This window comes from Leptodactylus fuscus, chromosome 4 (genome assembly GCF_031893055.1).
Source record: "Leptodactylus fuscus isolate aLepFus1 chromosome 4, aLepFus1.hap2, whole genome shotgun sequence".
Lineage (NCBI taxonomy): Eukaryota > Metazoa > Chordata > Amphibia > Anura > Leptodactylidae > Leptodactylus > Leptodactylus fuscus.
In genome coordinates this window covers 2277150-2296995 of record NC_134268.1, presented here as the reverse complement: position 1 = coordinate 2296995, position 19846 = coordinate 2277150, and the positions used below count along the sequence as shown (strand labels likewise).

Here is a 19846-nt window from a genome sequence, read left to right as displayed (position 1 = left end):
CCTCAAACTCTTGTAGTCAAAAATATTCCAAAAAGTTGAAACAAAGAGAAAAATGTAAATATTAGGAATTTCCTAGAATGTGCTTGAGATATAAGGATTGATACGCAGTGGCAGAGCAGGGGGCGCAGTGGCACCTCATCTCCCATGGCCGGGTGACCCATTGGCACCCATGGGCTAAGGCACTAGGAGGTCATCAATGACAAATAAATACTTCAAGGTTCACATTATGTCTTAGGTCTCCAAACTTTGACTCTCCAGTTGTTGGAAAAAATACAACTCCCAGCTCGCGACTGTCAGGGCGTGTTAGGAATTGTAGTTTCTCAACCACTGGAGAGTCACAGGTTGGAGGCTACTGACGTAAAGGGTGGCACGTGACATCATCGGTGGTGTGTTCAAGGACCCAGGAGCATCTCACTCCACCTCTCGATATGGTCAGGATTATCTCTAGGTCTTAATTGAAGGATCTTTGTTTTTTGATGGGGAGTTTTGATCATGAACGGAGGAACCACCAGTAGAGTGTATGGTGTTGGACGAACCATAGGCAGAACCGCCAGAGTTGACATTACTATTCGGATAAGAATTGGAGCCTGAGCCTGAAGCTGGTACTGGTACTGGGCCATTGTAAACATGAGTAGATGAACCACCAGTGGAGTGCACGGTGGTGGAAGTGCTGTTATTGCCATTACTACTTACATAAGATCCCGAGCCTGAGCCTGGGACTGGGACTGCACCACTGGAAACATAAGTGGATGAACCACTGGTAGAGAGTATGGTGGTGGAAGTGTTACTGCTGCCATTACTACTGGCGTAAGAGCCTGGGACTGGGACTGGGCCTGGACCAGTGGATGAACCACCAGTAGAGTGTACGGTGGTGGAAGTGCTGTTATTGCTATTACTACTTGCGTAAGAGCCTGAGCCTGGGACTGGGACTGGACCAGTGGATGAACCACCAGTGGAGTGTACGGTGGTGGAAGTGTTATTGTTGCCATTACTATTCACGTAAGAGCCCGACCCTGATCCTGGGACTGGTACTGGACCACTGGAAACATGAGTGGGTGAACCATTGGCAGAATGTACGGCGGTGGACCCACTATTGTTATTATTACCAGTCATAGAAGAGCTGGAGCCAGATACTGGACCACTGTGGATGGTTGAAGAGTTGCTGCTGGTTCCAGTAAGGGTATTGGAGGAATTTGGGTTATGAACTGAGCTACTGGTGGAGGAACTAGTAGTGTCAGGGCCAGAAGCAGCCCCAGCATTACTATTACTGGAAGAACTGGCAGAACCAGCATTGAAGGCGAGTCCCACATTATTGCACAGCTCGGTGTTGCAGCAAAAGATGATATATGAGTTAGGTTCTTGGCAGCTGGAGACACAATCTCTGGTCTGCTTCATTTGTCCATCTGAAAAACAAAACGTGATGAGACGTCCGTCATACTAGAATATTACACAACTTGTAGGACATCTTTGCAAAATTCTTGAAATTTGGTAAAAAATGAGTCCTGGAGCCAGGAAGGTCTGGATAAATTTATACGAGGGGGAGCCGACAGGTTACTTATGTAGGGCTAAAACAAGACATGTCCAACATTTCAACCAAGACTGAAGGGACAAGTGAAGGGGATAAATCTTCTATACAATTTCAAAAGTATGAATGTTATTTTGCTGTAAAAAAAAAAAAAAAAAGGCATCTAAGCTGTTAGCTCCTGGAGTAGGCTATTCCACAGATTCACAATGTTTACACCGCTGAGGTAGGCTATTCCATAAGTCCACAGCTCTTACACTCCTAGGTTAGGCTATTCCACAAATTCACAGCTCTTACACCCCTGGAGTAGGCTATTCTACATAATCACAGATCTTACACCCCTGGGGTAGGCTATTCCACAGATTCACAGTTTACACTCCTGGGGTAGGCCATTCCATAAGTTCACAGCTCTTACACCCCTGGAGTAGAATATTCCATAAGTCCACAGCTCTTACACTCCTAGGTTAGGCTATTCCACAGATTCACATCTTTTACACCCCTGGAGTAGGCTATTTCATAGATTCACAGCTCTTACACCCCTGGAGTAGGCTATTTCATAGATTCACAGCTCTTACACCCCTGGAGTAGGCTATTTCATAGATTCACAGCTCTTACACCCCTGGAGTAGGCTATTTCATAGATTCACAGCTCTTACACCCCTGGAGTAGGCTATTTCATAGATTCACAGCTCTTACACCCCTGGAGTAGGCTATTTCATAGATTCACAGCTCTTACACCCCTGGAGTAGGCTATTTCATAGATTCACAGCTCTTACACCCCTGGAGTAGGCTATTTCATAGATTCACAGCTCTTACACCCCTGGAGTAGGCTATTTCATAGATTCACAGCTCTTACACCCCTGGAGTAGGCTATTTCATAGATTCACAGCTCTTACACCCCTGGAGTAGGCTATTCCACAGATTCACAGCTTTTACACCCCTGGAGTAGGCTATTCCATAGATTCACAGCTCGTACACCCCTGGAGTAGGCTATTCCCCAGATTCACAGCTCGTACACCCCTGGAGTAGGCTATTCCCCAGATTCACAGCTCGTACACCCCTGGAGTAGGCTATTCCCCAGATTCACAGCTCGTACACCCCTGGAGTAGGCTATTCCCCAGATTCACAGCTCGTACACCCCTGGAGTAGGCTATTCCCCAGATTCACAGCTCGTACACCCCTGGAGTAGGCTATTCCCCAGATTCACAGCTCGTACACCCCTGGAGTAGGCTATTCCCCAGATTCACAGCTCGTACACCCCTGGAGTAGGCTATTCCCCAGATTCACAGCTCTTACACCCCTGGAGTAGGCTATTCCCCAGATTCACAGCTCGTACACCCCTGGAGTAGGCTATTCCCCAGATTCACAGCTCGTACACCCCTGGAGTAGGCTATTTCATAGATTCACAGCTCTTACACCCCTGGAGTAGGCTATTTCATAGATTCACAGCTCTTACACCCCTGGAGTAGGCTATTCCCCAGATTCACAGCTCGTACACCCCTGGAGTAGGCTATTCCCCAGATTCACAGCTCTTACACCCCTGGGGTAGGTTATTCGTTTAGTGCACAGCTTTTACTATTGTCTGCTCTTGAAATTAAGTTAGAGTCCTTAAGTCATCAACCGGTCACTGACCTCGGCCCTGGTCAAGTTTTATAGGAAACGTGACAACCACTCTGGTCACTCTGTCCCATCACCCATAGAGGTTGTCACTCCTTTCTGTCTACAAAAATACATTCAATGGGAGCTCTGCTTGGGTGGGAGACCTGCCGAGAAAGGACTTGTTGGGACCCAATGCTTGCCTTATGGTCTCCATACAAGACCTTAAAAAAATCAACACTACTTGTCCCTGCAGGGTGACATCCAGAGGTCCCCTCCTACAGGGCACAGTATGGGGGTTCTGTATCATGTAACATCTCCAGGCCGAGGAATCTACAACTCAAAATGAAGCCTATGGAGAAGACCTCTGCCTTGCTAACTGTGTCAGTATCTTCTCTAGGTCACTGTGTAAAGCGCCTGCACCACTCACCTTTATTGGTCAGGTACATGGCGCAGCCTGTGTTCCCCTCTGGGCAGTTTTTCTTCTGGCAATTTGCAGGATTCCCATCGTCATCACAATGAAAACACGTCAAGGCCTGAGCTGTACAAAGAAAGAAGCGGTATGTATGAGGAGAATCTATGAAGAGGTATGTATGAGGAGAATCTATGAAGCGGTATGTATGAGGAGAATCTATGAAGCGGTATGTATGAGGAGAATCTATGAAGAGGTATGTATGAGGAGAATCTATGAAGCGGTATGTATGAGGAGAATCTATGAAGAGGTATGTATGAGGAGAATCTATGAAGAGGTATGTATGAGGAGAATCTATGAAGAGGTATGTATGAGGAGAATCTATGAAGAGGTATGTATGAGGAGAATCTATGAAGAGGTATGTATGAGGAGAATCTATGAAGAGGTATGTATGAGGAGAATCTATGAAGAGGTATGTATGAGGAGAATCTATGAAGAGGTATGTATGAGGAGAATCTATGAAGAGGTATGTATGAGGAGAATCTATGAAGAGGTATGTATGAGGAGAATCTATGAAGAGGTATGTATGAGGAGAATCTATGAAGAGGTATGTATGAGGAGAATCTATGAAGAGGTATGTATGAGGAGAATCTATGAAGAGGTATGTATGGGGAGAATCTATGAAGCGGTATGTATGAGGAGAATCTATGAAGCGGTATGTATGAGGAGAATCTATGAAGCGGTATGTATGAGGAGAATCTATGAAGAGGTATGTATGAGGAGAATCTATGAAGAGGTATGTATGAGGAGAATCTATGAAGAGGTATGTATGAGGAGAATCTATGAAGCGGTATGTATGAGGAGAATCTATGAAGAGGTATGTATGAGGAGAATCTATGAAGAGGTATGTATGAGGAGAATCTATGAAGAGGTATGTATGAGGAGAATCTATGAAGCGGTATGTATGAGGAGAATCTATGAAGAGGTATGTATGAGGAGAATCTATGAAGCGGTATGTATGAGGAGAATCTATGAAGCGGTATGTATGAGGAGAATCTATGAAGAGGTATGTATGAGGAGAATCTATGAAGCGGTATGTATGAGGAGAATCTATGAAGAGGTATGTATGGGGAGAATCTATGAAGCGGTATGTATGAGGAGAATCTATGAAGCGGTATGTATGAGGAGAATCTATGAAGCGGTATGTATGAGGAGAATCTATGAAGAGGTATGTATGAGGAGAATCTATGAAGAGGTATGTATGAGGAGAATCTATGAAGAGGTATGTATGAGGAGAATCTATGAAGCGGTATGTATGAGGAGAATCTATGAAGAGGTATGTATGAGGAGAATCTATGAAGAGGTATGTATGAGGAGAATCTATGAAGAGGTATGTATGAGGAGAATCTATGAAGCGGTATGTATGAGGAGAATCTATGAAGAGGTATGTATGAGGAGAATCTATGAAGAGGTATGTATGAGGAGAATCTATGAAGCGGTATGTATGAGGAGAATCTATGAAGAGGTATGTATGAGGAGAATCTATGAAGAGGTATGTATGAGGAGAATCTATGAAGAGGTATGTATGAGGAGAATCTATGAAGCGGTATGTATGAGGAGAATCTATGAAGCGGTATGTATGAGGAGAATCTATGAAGAGGTATGTATGAGGAGAATCTATGAAGCGGTATGTATGAGGAGAATCTATGAAGCGGTATGTATGAGGAGAATCTATGAAGCGGTATGTATGAGGAGAATCTATGAAGCGGTATGTATGAGGAGAATCTATGAAGAGGTATGTATGAGGAGAATCTATGAAGAGGTATGTATGAGGAGAATCTATGAAGAGGTATGTATGGGGAGAATCTATGAAGAGGTATGTATGAGGAGAATCTATGAAGAGGTATGTATGAGGAGAATCTATGAAGAGGTATGTATGAGGAGAATCTATGAAGCGGTATGTATGAGGAGAATCTATGAAGCGGTATGTATGAGGAGAATCTATGAAGAGGTATGTATGAGGAGAATCTATGAAGAGGTATGTATGAGGAGAATCTATGAAGCGGTATGTATGAGGAGAATCTATGAAGAGGTATGTATGAGGAGAATCTATGAAGCGGTATGTATGAGGAGAATCTATGAAGCGGTATGTATGAGGAGAATCTATGAAGAGGTATGTATGAGGAGAATCTATGAAGAGGTATGTATGAGGAGAATCTATGAAGCGGTATGTATGAGGAGAATCTATGAAGAGGTATGTATGAGGAGAATCTATGAAGCGGTATGTATGAGGAGAATCTATGAAGAGGTATGTATGAGGAGAATCTATGAAGCGGTATGTATGAGGAGAATCTATGAAGCGGTATGTATGAGGAGAATCTATGAAGAGGTATGTATGAGGAGAATCTATGAAGAGGTATGTATGAGGAGAATCTATGAAGAGGTATGTATGAGGAGAATCTATGAAGAGGTATGTATGAGGAGAATCTATGAAGAGGTATGTATGAGGAGAATCTATGAAGAGGTATGTATGAGGAGAATCTATGAAGAGGTATGTATGAGGAGAATCTATGAAGCGGTATGTATGAGGAGAATCTATGAAGCGGTATGTATGAGGAGAATCTATGAAGAGGTATGTATGGGGAGAATCTATGAAGAGGTATGTATGAGGAGAATCTATGAAGAGGTATGTATGAGGAGAATCTATGAAGAGGTATGTATGAGGAGAATCTATGAAGAGGTATGTATGAGGAGAATCTATGAAGAGGTATGTATGAGGAGAATCTATGAAGCGGTATGTATGAGGAGAATCTATGAAGAGGTATGTATGAGGAGAATCTATGAAGAGGTATGTATGAGGAGAATCTATGAAGAGGTATGTATGAGGAGAATCTATGAAGAGGTATGTATGAGGAGAATCTATGAAGAGGTATGTATGAGGAGAATCTATGAAGAGGTATGTATGAGGAGAATCTATGAAGAGGTATGTATGAGGAGAATCTATGAAGCGGTATGTATGAGGAGAATCTATGAAGCGGTATGTATGAGGAGAATCTATGAAGAGGTATGTATGAGGAGAATCTATGAAGAGGTATGTATGAGGAGAATCTATGAAGAGGTATGTATGAGGAGAATCTATGAAGAGGTATGTATGAGGAGAATCTATGAAGCGGTATGTATGAGGAGAATCTATGAAGAGGTATGTATGAGGAGAATCTATGAAGAGGTATGTATGAGGAGAATCTATGAAGAGGTATGTATGAGGAGAATCTATGAAGAGGTATGTATGAGGAGAATCTATGAAGCGGTATGTATGAGGAGAATCTATGAAGAGGTATGTATGAGGAGAATCTATGAAGCGGTATGTATGAGGAGAATCTATGAAGCGGTATGTATGAGGAGAATCTATGAAGCGGTATGTATGAGGAGAATCTATGAAGAGGTATGTATGAGGAGAATCTATGAAGCGGTATGTATGAGGAGAATCTATGAAGCGGTATGTATGAGGAGAATCTATGAAGAGGTATGTATGAGGAGAATCTATGAAGAGGTATGTATGAGGAGAATCTATGAAGAGGTATGTATGAGGAGAATCTATGAAGAGGTATGTATGAGGAGAATCTATGAAGCGGTATGTATGAGGAGAATCTATGAAGAGGTATGTATGAGGAGAATCTATGAAGAGGTATGTATGAGGAGAATCTATGAAGAGGTATGTATGAGGAGAATCTATGAAGAGGTATGTATGAGGAGAATCTATGAAGCGGTATGTATGAGGAGAATCTATGAAGAGGTATGTATGAGGAGAATCTATGAAGCGGTATGTATGAGGAGAATCTATGAAGCGGTATGTATGAGGAGAATCTATGAAGCGGTATGTATGAGGAGAATCTATGAAGCGGTATGTATGAGGAGAATCTATGAAGAGGTATGTATGAGGAGAATCTATGAAGCGGTATGTATGGGGAGAATCTATGAAGAGGTATGTATGGGGAGAATCTATGAAGCGGTATGTATGAGGAGAATCTATGAAGAGGTATGTATGAGGAGAATCTATGAAGAGGTATGTATGAGGAGAATCTATGAAGAGGTATGTATGAGGAGAATCTATGAAGCGGTATGTATGAGGAGAATCTATGAAGAGGTATGTATGAGGAGAATCTATGAAGAGGTATGTATGAGGAGAATCTATGAAGAGGTATGTATGAGGAGAATCTATGAAGAGGGATGTATGAGGAGAATCTATGAAGAGGTATGTATGAGGAGAATCTATGAAGAGGTATGTATGAGGAGAATCTATGAAGAGGTATGTATGAGGAGAATCTATGAAGAGGTATGTATGAGGAGAATCTATGAAGAGGTATGTATGAGGAGAATCTATGAAGAGGTATGTATGAGGAGAATCTATGAAGCGGTATGTATGAGGAGAATCTATGAAGAGGTATGTATGAGGAGAATCTATGAAGAGGTATGTATGAGGAGAATCTATGAAGAGGTATGTATGAGGAGAATCTATGAAGAGGTATGTATGAGGAGAATCTATGAAGAGGTATGTATGAGGAGAATCTATGAAGAGGTATGTATGAGGAGAATCTATGAAGAGGTATGTATGAGGAGAATCTATGAAGAGGTATGTATGAGGAGAATCTATGAAGCGGTATGTATGAGGAGAATCTATGAAGAGGTATGTATGAGGAGAATCTATGAAGAGGTATGTATGAGGAGAATCTATGAAGAGGTATGTATGAGGAGAATCTATGAAGAGGTATGTATGAGGAGAATCTATGAAGCGGTATGTATGAGGAGAATCTATGAAGAGGTATGTATGAGGAGAATCTATGAAGAGGTATGTATGAGGAGAATCTATGAAGAGGTATGTATGAGGAGAATCTATGAAGAGGTATGTATGAGGAGAATCTATGAAGAGGTATGTATGAGGAGAATCTATGAAGAGGTATGTATGAGGAGAATCTATGAAGAGGTATGTATGAGGAGAATCTATGAAGAGGTATGTATGAGGAGAATCTATGAAGAGGTATGTATGAGGAGAATCTATGAAGAGGTATGTATGAGGAGAATCTATGAAGAGGTATGTATGAGGAGAATCTATGAAGAGGTATGTATGAGGAGAATCTATGAAGAGGTATGTATGAGGAGAATCTATGAAGAGGTATGTATGAGGAGAATCTATGAAGCGGTATGTATGAGGAGAATCTATGAAGAGGTATGTATGAGGAGAATCTATGAAGCGGTATGTATGAGGAGAATCTATGAAGAGGTATGTATGAGGAGATGTGCGGCACAGCGGACACCTAGTAGTGACATCTGCTCCGTGTGGATTTTTTAACCCTTTCTTCCCCATTAGCTACAATGTAACATTATCAATAAAGTCGATACTTATGTATCTCCCTAAGATGGGGGGCCTGAAGCCGCATCCCCCAATTCCTGATCCCCCAGGCCTATGGATTGTAATCCCTGTGCTGTCCACCCCCTCTAATATCACTCTTGTGTACCCCATGGCAGTGCTGTGCTTTAGTTTCGGTACTGCAGCGCCCCCTGCGTGCACACGACTGTCACTACATCTCCAGGCTCCGCCCAGATCATTTCTCATTTCCATATTTAATGACATCAAATATTTAAAACATTAGAAGTTGTGTAATTAAGGGTGACACATCTTTAACCCCTCCTTACCCAGAGGGTACACAACGTTGTATAACCGTACAAACAATGGCTCTCCGCACCTCGGAGGTTTCGCAATGTCTTACATCAGACCTTGTGACAATAAGTCATTTCTGTTCTGTACATTCGCTATGTGTGTGCCGTGTCGTTAGCTGTAATATAGGCTGTCACCCAGCTTTTCCAAGCACCTCCATGACTATACAGTGAATTAGCTCCTCCTCACTATTCCTGTATAATCTGGAAAATGTGACTTTCAGGGGCCTGGGAAAGATAAGTACAACCTCAATAACAGTTACAAAGGTGGCCATATTGGTCCTCACCCAGCTTTCCTAGATCATGAAGCGCTCAAATTTATCCCGATACCAATTCAATAGCTTGACAGACTGCAATTCATAAGACAGCCACTAGATGGCCACATGGAGAGACATATGGAATATTTTCTTATTAAACAATATTGACAAATCATGTTGTCTTGAAAAGCCGATTATCTCAGATATCTGGAAGGTCCAAGAGTAAATGTGAGGAGGACACGTCTGATCTGACCCTGCTCATGTAGGATGTTATACCCAGCTGCGGCTTCCTCTGCAGTTCACACTCACATCTCACTGCTGCCACCTGCTGGTCAGTATATGTACAGCATGCTGTCCTATGGACAGGTGGAAATGTCCAACACACCTAGCAGCAGAGCCACATGTCAGCCGAGACATTACGGTAATCTGTGGCTGACTGAAGACTTGTGAATGCAGCTCTGGATGTGATTGGGTATAGGATATGATAACAGCAGAATTGTGAATGCAGCTCTGGATGTGATTGGGGTATAGGATATGATAACAGAAGAATTGTGAATGCAGCTCTGGATGTGATTGGGGTATAGGATATGATAACAGAAGAATTGTGAATGCAGCTCTGGATGTGATTGGGGTATAGGATATGATAACAGCAGAATTGTGAATGCAGCTCTGGATGTGATTGGGGTATAGGATATGATAACAGCAGAATTGTGAATGCAGCTCTGGATGTGATTGGGGTATAGGATATGATAACAGCAGAATTGTGAATGCAGCTCTGGATGTGATTGGGGTATAGGATATGATAACAGCAGAATTGTGAATGCAGCTTTGGATGTGATTGGGGTATAGGATATGATAACAGCAGAATTGTGAATGCAGCTCTGGATGTGATTGGGGTATAGGATATGATAACAGCAGAATTGTGACTGCAGCTCTGGATGTGATTGGGGTATAGGATATGATAACAGCAGAATTGTGAATGCAGCTTTGGATGTGATTGGGGTATAGGATATGATAACAGCAGAATTGTGACTGCAGCTCTGGATGTGATTGGGGTATAGGATATGATAACAGCAGAATTGTGAATGCAGCTCTGGATGTGATTGGAGTATAGGATATGATAACAGCAGAATTGTGAATGCAGCTCTGGATGTGATTGGAGTATAGGATATGATAACAGCAGAATTGTGAATGCAGCTCTGGATGTGATTGGAGTATAGGATATGATAACAGCAGAATTGTGAATGCAGCTTTGGATGTGATTGGGGTATAGGATATGATAACAGCAGAATTGTGACTGCAGCTCTGGATGTGATTGGGGTATAGGATATGATAACAGCAGAATTGTGAATGCAGCTCTGGATGTGATTGGAGTATAGGATATGATAACAGCAGAATTGTGAATGCAGCTCTGGATGTGATTGGAGTATAGGATATGATAACAGCAGAATTGTGAATGCAGCTCTGGATGTGATTGGAGTATAGGATATGATAACAGCAGAATTGTGACTGCAGCTCTGGATGTGATTGGGGTATAGGATATGATAACAGCAGAATTGTGAATGCAGCTCTGGATGTGATTGGGGTATAGGATATGATAACAGCAGAATTGTGAATGCAGCTTTGGATGTGATTGGGGTATAGGATATGATAACAGAAGAATTGTGAATGCAGCTCTGGATGTGATTGGGGTATAGGATATGATAACAGCAGAATTGTGACTGCAGCTCTGGATGTGATTGGGGTATAGGATATGATGTTGCGGGACCGGTCACCCTGTACTCAGATTATGGCCATGAAACACTGGACTGCTCTATTACATTTTATGGGGGGATATTTAACCCTTTCTTCCCCATTAACTACAATGTAACAACATCAATAAAGTCAATACATGTATTTCCCTAAAATGGGGTGGGAAGAGCTGAAACCCCCAATTCTTGTACCCCCAGGCCTATGGATTGTGATCCCTGCACTGTCGCCCCCTCTAATATCACTCTTGTGAACCCCATGGCAGTGCCGTGCTTTAGTTTCAGTACTGCAGCGCCCCCTGCGTGCACACGACTGTCACTACATCTCCAGGCTCCGCCCAGATCATTTCTCATTTCCATATTTAATGACATCAAATATTTAAAACATTAGAAGTTGTGTAATTAAGGGTGACACATCTTTAACCCCTCCTTACCCAGAGGGTACACAACGTTGTATAACCGTACAAACAATGGCTCTCCGCACCTCGGAGGTTTCGCAACGTCTTACATCAGACCTTGTGACAATAAGTCATTTCTGTTCTGTACATTCGCTATGTGTGTGCCGTGTCGTTAGCTGTAATGTAGGCTGTCACCCAGCTTTTCCAAGCACCTCCATGACTATACAGTGAATTAGCTCCTCCTCACTATTCCTGTATAATCTGGCAAATGTGACTTTCAGGGGCCTGGGAAAGATAAGTACAACCTCAATAACAGTTACAAAGGTGGCCATATTGGTCCTCACCCAGCTTTCCCAGATCCTGACATTTGTCTCCCCATCTGTGATTCAGAATATGAATCATCCTGATTGACCTGGTCTATTCCTTTACATTTCTCCATGTAATGCCTGATTCGACCTATAGGGGCTGCTATGGGGTAAATGAGGAGCCAATGGCTGAGCCAGGAAACTGCGGAGAAATTCTCACCAGATAATCAAAGGTTAATCAATAAAATCTCAAGAAATTGTCTTTAGTGTCGATCTCTGACATCTCCCTAATGTATAATTCACTGCACTGACACTGAATCCATCAATATATCTGTCTACTCCAATCACATCCAAAGCAGCACTAACAGGATAGCCAGGAGTCAGGGCATGCACTAGCTCTATGGGCACCAACTGGGGCATCCAAACAGGGCAGTACAACAATAGGTATAGCAAGGACTCAGGACTAGGAGCAGAAGTACTACAAGTACCAGGAAGAACATCCTTCAGGCAGGGTAGGAACCTCGTCCAGAATAACCAGGAGTTAGGCCCAGGTGTAGAACTACAAGTACCAGGCAGAGCATACAATGTGTAAGGAGAGAGAATGGTCAGATATAGCCACATGTCAGGGCCAGGTGTAGAACTACAAGTACCAGGTAGAACATACAATGTGTAAGGAGAGAGAATGGTCAGATATAGCCACATGTCAGGGCCAGGTGTAGTACTACAAGTACCAGGCAGAGCATACAATGTGTAAGGAGAGAGAATGGTCAGATATAGCCACATGTCAGGGCCAGGTGTAGTACTACAAGTACCAGGCAGAGCATACAATGTGTAAGTAGAGAGCATGGTCAGATATAGCCACATGTCAGGGCCAGGTGTAGTACTACAAGTACCAGGCAGAGCATACAATGTGTAAGTAGAGAGCATGGACAGATATAGCCACATGTCAGGGCCAGGTGTAGTACTACAAGTACCAGGCGGAGCATACAATGTGTAAGTAGAGAGCATGGTCAGATATAGCCACATGTCAGAACCAGGTGTAGTACTACAAGTACCAGGCAGAGCATACAATGTGTAAGTAGAGAGCATGGACAGATATAGCCACATGTCAGGGCCAGGTGTAGTACTACAAGTACCAGGCAGAGCATACAATGTGTAAGTAGAGAGCATGGTCAGATATAGCCACATGTCAGGGCCAGGTGTAGTACTACAAGTACCAGGCAGAGCATACAATGTGTAAGTAGGGAGCATGGTCAGATATATCCACATGTCAGGGCCAGGTGTAGTACTACAAGTACCAGGCAGAGCATACAATGTGTAAGTAGAGAGTATGGTCAGATATATCCACATGTCAGGGCCAGGTGTAGTACTACAAGTACCAGGCAGAGCATACAATGTGTAAGTAGAGGACATGGTCAGATATAGCCACATGTCAGGGCCAGGTGTAGTACTACAAGTACCAGGCAGAGCATACAATGTGTAAGTAGAGAGCATGGTCAGATATAGCCACATGTCAGGGCCAGGTGTAGTACTACAAGTACCAGACAGAGCATACAATGTGTAAGTAGGGAGCATGGTCAGATATAGCCACATGTCAGGGCCAGGTGTAGTACTACAAGTACCAGGCAGAGCATACAATGGGTAAGTAAAGAGCATGGTCAGATATAGCCACATGTCAGGCCCAGGTGTAGTACTACAAGTACCAGGCAGAGCATACAATGTGTAAGTACAGAGCATGGTCAGATATAGCCACATGTCAGGGCCAGGTGTAGTACTACAAGTACCAGGCAGAGTATACAATGTGTAAGGAGAGAGTATGGTCAGATATGGCCACATGTCAGGGCCAGGTGTAGTACTACAAGTACCAGGCAGAGCATACAATGTGTAAGTACAGAGCATGGTCAGATATATCCACATGTCAGGGCCAGGTGTAGTACTACAAGTACCAGACAGAGCATACAATGTGTAAGTAGAGAGTATGGTCAGATATAGCCACATGTCAGGGCCAGGTGTAGCACTACAAGTACCAGGCAGAGCATACAATGTGTAAGGAGAGAGAATGGTCACATATAGCCACATGTCAGGGCCAGGTGTAGTACTACAAGTACCAGACAGAGCATACAATGTGTAAGGAGAGAGAATGTTCACATATAGCCACATGTCAGGGCCAGGTGTAGTACTACAAGTACCAGGCAGAGCATACAATGTGTAAGGAGAGAGAATGTTCACATATAGCCACATGTCAGGGCCAGGTGTAGTACTACAAGTACCAGGCAGAGCATACAATGTGTAAGTAGAGAGCATGGTCAGATATAGCCACATGTCAGGGCCAGGTGTAGTACTACAAGTACCAGGCAGAGCATACAATGTGTAAGTAGGGAGCATGGTCAGATATAGCCACATGTCAGGGCCAGGTGTAGTACTACAAGTACCAGGCAGAGCATACAATGTGTAAGTAGAGAGCATGGTCAGATATAGCCACATGTCAGGGCCAGGTGTAGTACTACAAGTACCAGGCAGAGCATACAATGTGTAAGTAGAGAGCATGGACAGATATAGCCACATGTCAGGGCCAGGTGTAGTACTACAAGTACCAGGCAGAGCATACAATGGGTAAGTACAGAGCATGGTCAGATATAGCCACATGTCAGAACCAGGTGTAGTACTACAAGTACCAGGCAGAGCATACAATGTGTAAGGAGAGAGCATGGTCAGATACAGCCACATGTCAGGGCCAGGTGTAGTACTACAAGTACCAGGCAGAGCATACAATGTGTAAGTAGAGAGCATGGTCAGATATAGCCACATGTCAGGGCCAGGTGTAGTACTACAAGTACCAGGCAGAGCATACAATGTGTAAGTAGAGAGCATAGTCAGATATAGCCACATGTCAGAACCAGGTGTAGTACTACAAGTACCAGGCAGAGCATACAATGTGTAAGTACGGAGCATGGTCAGATATAGCCACATGTCAGGGCCAGGTGTAGCACTACAAGTACCAGACAGAGCATACAATGTGTAAGTAGGGAGCATGGTCAGATATAGCCACATGTCAGGGCCAGGTGTAGTACTACAAGTACCAGGCAGAGCATACAATGTGTAAGTAGAGAGCATGGTCAGATATAGCCACATGTCAGGGCCAGGTGTAGTACTACAAGTACCAGGCAGAGCATACAATGTGTAAGTAGAGAGCATAGTCAGATATAGCCACATGTCAGGGCCAGGTGTAGTACTACAAGTACAAGGCAGAGCATCCAATGTGTAAGGAGAGAGCATGGACAGATATAGCCACATGTCAGGGCCAGGTGTAGTACTACAAGTACCAGGCAGAGCATACAATGTGTAAGTAGGGAGCATGGTCAGATATAGCCACATGTCAGAACCAGGTGTAGTACTACAAGTACCAGGCAGAGCATACAATGTGTAAGTAGAGAGCATGGTCAGATATAGCCACATGTCAGGGCCAGGTGTAGTACTACAAGTACCAGGCAGAGCATACAATGTGTAAGTAGAGAGCATGGACAGATATAGCCACATGTCAGGGCCAGGTGTAGTACTACAAGTACCCGGCAGAGCATACAATGTGTAAGTAGGGAGCATGGTCAGATATATCCACATGTCAGGGCCAGGTGTAGTACTACAAGTACCAGGCAGAGCATACAATGTGTAAGTAGAGAGCATGGTCAGATATAGCCACATGTCAGGGCCAGGTGTAGTACTACAAGTACCAGGCAGAGCATACAATGTGTAAGGAGAGAGCATGGTCAGATATGGCCACATGTCAGGGCCAGGTGTAGTACTACAAGTACCAGGCAGAGCATACAATGGGTAAGTAGAGAGCATGGACAGATATAGCCACATGTCAGGGCCAGGTGTAGTACTACAAGTACCAGGCAGAGCATACAATGTGTAAGGAGAGAATATGGTCAGATATAGCCACATGTCAGGGCCAGGTGTAGTACTACAAGTACCAGGCAGAGCATACAATGTGTAAGGAGAGAGAATGGTCAGATATATCCACATGTCAGGGCCAGGTGTAGTACTACAAGGACCAGGCAGAGCATACAATGTGTAAGTAGAGAGCATGGTCAGATATAGCCACATGTCAGGGCCAGGTGTAGTACTACAAGTACTTGGCAGAGCATACAATGTGTAAGTACAGAGCATGGTCAGATATAGCCACATGTCAGGGCCAGGTGTAGTACTACAAGTACCAGGCAGAGCATACAATGTGTAAGTACGGAGCATGGTCAGATATAGCCACATGTCAGGGCCAGGTGTAGCACTACAAGTACCAGGCAGAGCATACAATGTGTAAGTAGGGAGCATGGTCAGATATATCCACATGTCAGGGCCAGGTGTAGTACTACAAGTACCAGGCAGAGCATACAATGTGTAAGTACGGAGCATGGTCAGATATAGCCACATGTCAGAACCAGGTGTAGCACTACAAGTACCAGGCAGAGCATACAATGTGTAAGTACGGAGCATGGTCAGATATAGCCACATGTCAGGGCCAGGTGTAGTACTACAAGTACCAGGCAGAGCATACAATGTGTAAGGAGAGAGTATGGTCAGATATAGCCACATGTCAGGGCCAGGTGTAGTACTACAAGTACCAGGCAGAGCATACAATGTGTAAGGAGAGAGCATGGTCAGATATAGCCACATGTCAGGGCCAGGTGTAGTACTATAAGTACCAGGCAGAGCATACAATGTGTAAGTACGGAGCATGGTCAGATATAGCCACATGTCAGGGCCAGGTGTAGTACTACAAGTACAAGGCAGAGCATCCAATGTGTAAGGAGAGAGCATGGACAGATATAGCCACATGTCAGGGCCAGGTGTAGTACTACAAGTACCAGGCAGAGCATACAATGTGTAAGTAGGGAGCATGGTCAGATATAGCCACATGTCAGAACCAGGTGTAGTACTACAAGTACCAGGCAGAGCATACAATGTGTAAGTAGAGAGCATGGTCAGATATAGCCACATGTCAGGGCCAGGTGTAGTACTACAAGTACAAGGCAGAGCATCCAATGTGTAAGGAGAGAGCATGGACAGATATAGCCACATGTCAGGGCCAGGTGTAGTACTACAAGTACCAGGCAGAGCATACAATGTGTAAGTAGGGAGCATGGTCAGATATAGCCACATGTCAGAACCAGGTGTAGTACTACAAGTACCAGGCAGAGCATACAATGTGTAAGTAGAGAGCATGGTCAGATATAGCCACATGTCAGGGCCAGGTGTAGTACTACAAGTACCAGGCAGAGCATACAATGTGTAAGTAGAGAGCATGGACAGATATAGCCACATGTCAGGGCCAGGTGTAGTACTACAAGTACCCGGCAGAGCATACAATGTGTAAGTAGGGAGCATGGTCAGATATATCCACATGTCAGGGCCAGGTGTAGTACTACAAGTACCAGGCAGAGCATACAATGTGTAAGTAGAGAGCATGGTCAGATATAGCCACATGTCAGGGCCAGGTGTAGTACTACAAGTACCAGGCAGAGCATACAATGTGTAAGGAGAGAGCATGGTCAGATATGGCCACATGTCAGGGCCAGGTGTAGTACTACAAGTACCAGGCAGAGCATACAATGGGTAAGTAGAGAGCATGGTCAGATATGGCCACATGTCAGGGCCAGGTGTAGTACTACAAGTACCAGGCAGAGCATACAATGTGTAAGGAGAGAGCATGGTCAGATATGGCCACATGTCAGGGCCAGGTGTAGTACTACAAGTACCAGGCAGAGCATACAATGTGTAAGGAGAGAGCATGGACAGATACAGCCACATGTCAGGGCCAGGTGTAGTACTACAAGTACCAGGCAGAGCATACAATGTGTAAGGAGAGAGTATGGTCAGATATAGCCACATGTCAGGGCCAGGTGTAGTACTACAAGTACCAGGCAGAGCATACAATGTGTAAGTACGGAGCATGGTCAGATATAGCCACATGTCAGGGCCAGGTGTAGCACTACAAGTACCAGGCAGAGCATACAATGTGTAAGTAGGGAGCATGGTCAGATATATCCACATGTCAGGGCCAGGTGTAGTACTACAAGTACCAGACAGAGCATACAATGTGTAAGTACGGAGCATGGTCAGATATAGCCACATGTCAGGGCCAGGTGTAGTACTACAAGTACCAGGCAGAGCATACAATGTGTAAGTACGGAGCATGGTCAGATATAGCCACATGTCAGAACCAGGTGTAGCACTACAAGTACCAGGCAGAGCATACAATGTGTAAGTACGGAGCATGGTCAGATATAGCCACATGTCAGAGCCAGGTGTAGTACTACAAGTACCAGGCAGAGCATACAATGTGTAAGGAGAGAGCATGGTCAGATATGGCCACATGTCAGGGCCAGGTGTAGTACTACAAGTACCAGGCAGAGCATACAATGGGTAAGTAGAGAGCATGGACAGATATAGCCACATGTCAGGGCCAGGTGTAGTACTACAAGTACCAGGCAGAGCATACAATGTGTAAGTAGAGAGCATGGTCAGATATAGCCACATGTCAGGGCCAGGTGTAGTACTACAAGTACCAGGCAGAGCATACAATGTGTAAGGAGAGAGTATGGTCAGATATAGCCACATGTCAGGGCCAGGTGTAGTACTACAAGTACCAGGCAGAGCATACAATGTGTAAGGAGAGAGCATGGTCAGATATAGCCACATGTCAGGGCCAGGTGTAGTACTACAAGTACCAGGCAGAGCATACAATGTGTAAGTACTGAGCATGGTCAGATATAGCCACATGTCAGGGCCAGGTGTAGTACTACAAGTACCAGGCAGAGCATACAATGTGTAAGTAGAGAGCATGGTCAGATATAGCCACATGTCAGGCCCAGGTGTAGTACTACAAGTACCAGGCAGAGCATACAATGTGTAAGTAGAGAGCATGGTCAGATATAGCCACATGTCAGGCCCAGGTGTAGTACTACAAGTACCAGGCAGAGCATACAATGTGTAAGGAGAGAGCATGGTCAGATATAGCCACATGTCAGGGCCAGGTGTAGTACTACAAGTACCAGGCAGAGCATACAATGTGTAAGTAGGGAGCATGGTCAGATATAGCCACATGTCAGGGCCAGGTGTAGCACTACAAGTACCAGACAGAGCATACAATTTGTAAGTAGAGAGCATGGTCAGATATATCCACATGTCAGGGCCAGGTGTAGTACTACAAGTACCAGGCAGAGCATCCAATGTGTAAGGAGAGAGCATGGACAGATATAGCCACATGTCAGGACCAGGTGTAGTACTACAAGTACCAGGCAGAGCATACAATGTGTAAGTAGGGAGCATGGTCAGATATAGCCACATGTCAGGGTCAGGTGTAGTACTACAAGTACCAGGCAGAGCATACAATGTGTAAGTAGAGAGCATGGTCAGATATGGCCACATGTCAGGGCCAGGTGTAGTACTACAAGTACCAGGCAGAGCATACAATGTGTAAGGAGAGAGCATGGACAGATATAGCCACATGTCAGGGCCAGGTGTAGTACTACAAGTACCAGGCAGAGCATACAATGTGTAAGTAAAGGACATGGTCAGATATAGCCACATGTCAGGGCCAGGTGTAGTACTACAAGTACCAGGCAGAGCATACAATGTGTAAGGAGAGAGCATGGTCAGATATAGCCACATGTCAGGCCCAGGTGTAGTACTACAAGTACCAGGCAGAGCATACAATGTGTAAGGAGAGAGCATGGTCAGATATAGCCACATGTCAGGCCCAGGTGTAGTACTACAAGTACCAGGCAGAGCATACAATGTGTAAGTAGGGAGCATGGTCAGATATAGCCACATGTCAGGGCCAGGTGTAGCACTACAAGTACCAGGCAGAGCATACAATGTGTAAGTACGGAGCATGGTC

General features: G+C 44.3%; 1 protein-coding gene across 1 annotated transcript in view; it reads right to left on the bottom strand.

Moving 5' to 3' along the window:
* Positions 1–444: 444 nt before the first annotated feature.
* Positions 445–19846, bottom strand: part of LOC142201107 (uncharacterized) — a 41307-nt gene continuing 21905 nt past the window's right edge. Inside the window, exons 2-3 of the mRNA XM_075271935.1 lie at positions 3548–3658; positions 445–1403 (exon numbers count right to left, since the gene is read on the bottom strand). Coding sequence (XP_075128036.1) covers positions 445–1403; positions 3548–3658 — 1070 coding nt within the window. The remainder of the gene's footprint in view (positions 1404–3547; positions 3659–19846) is intronic.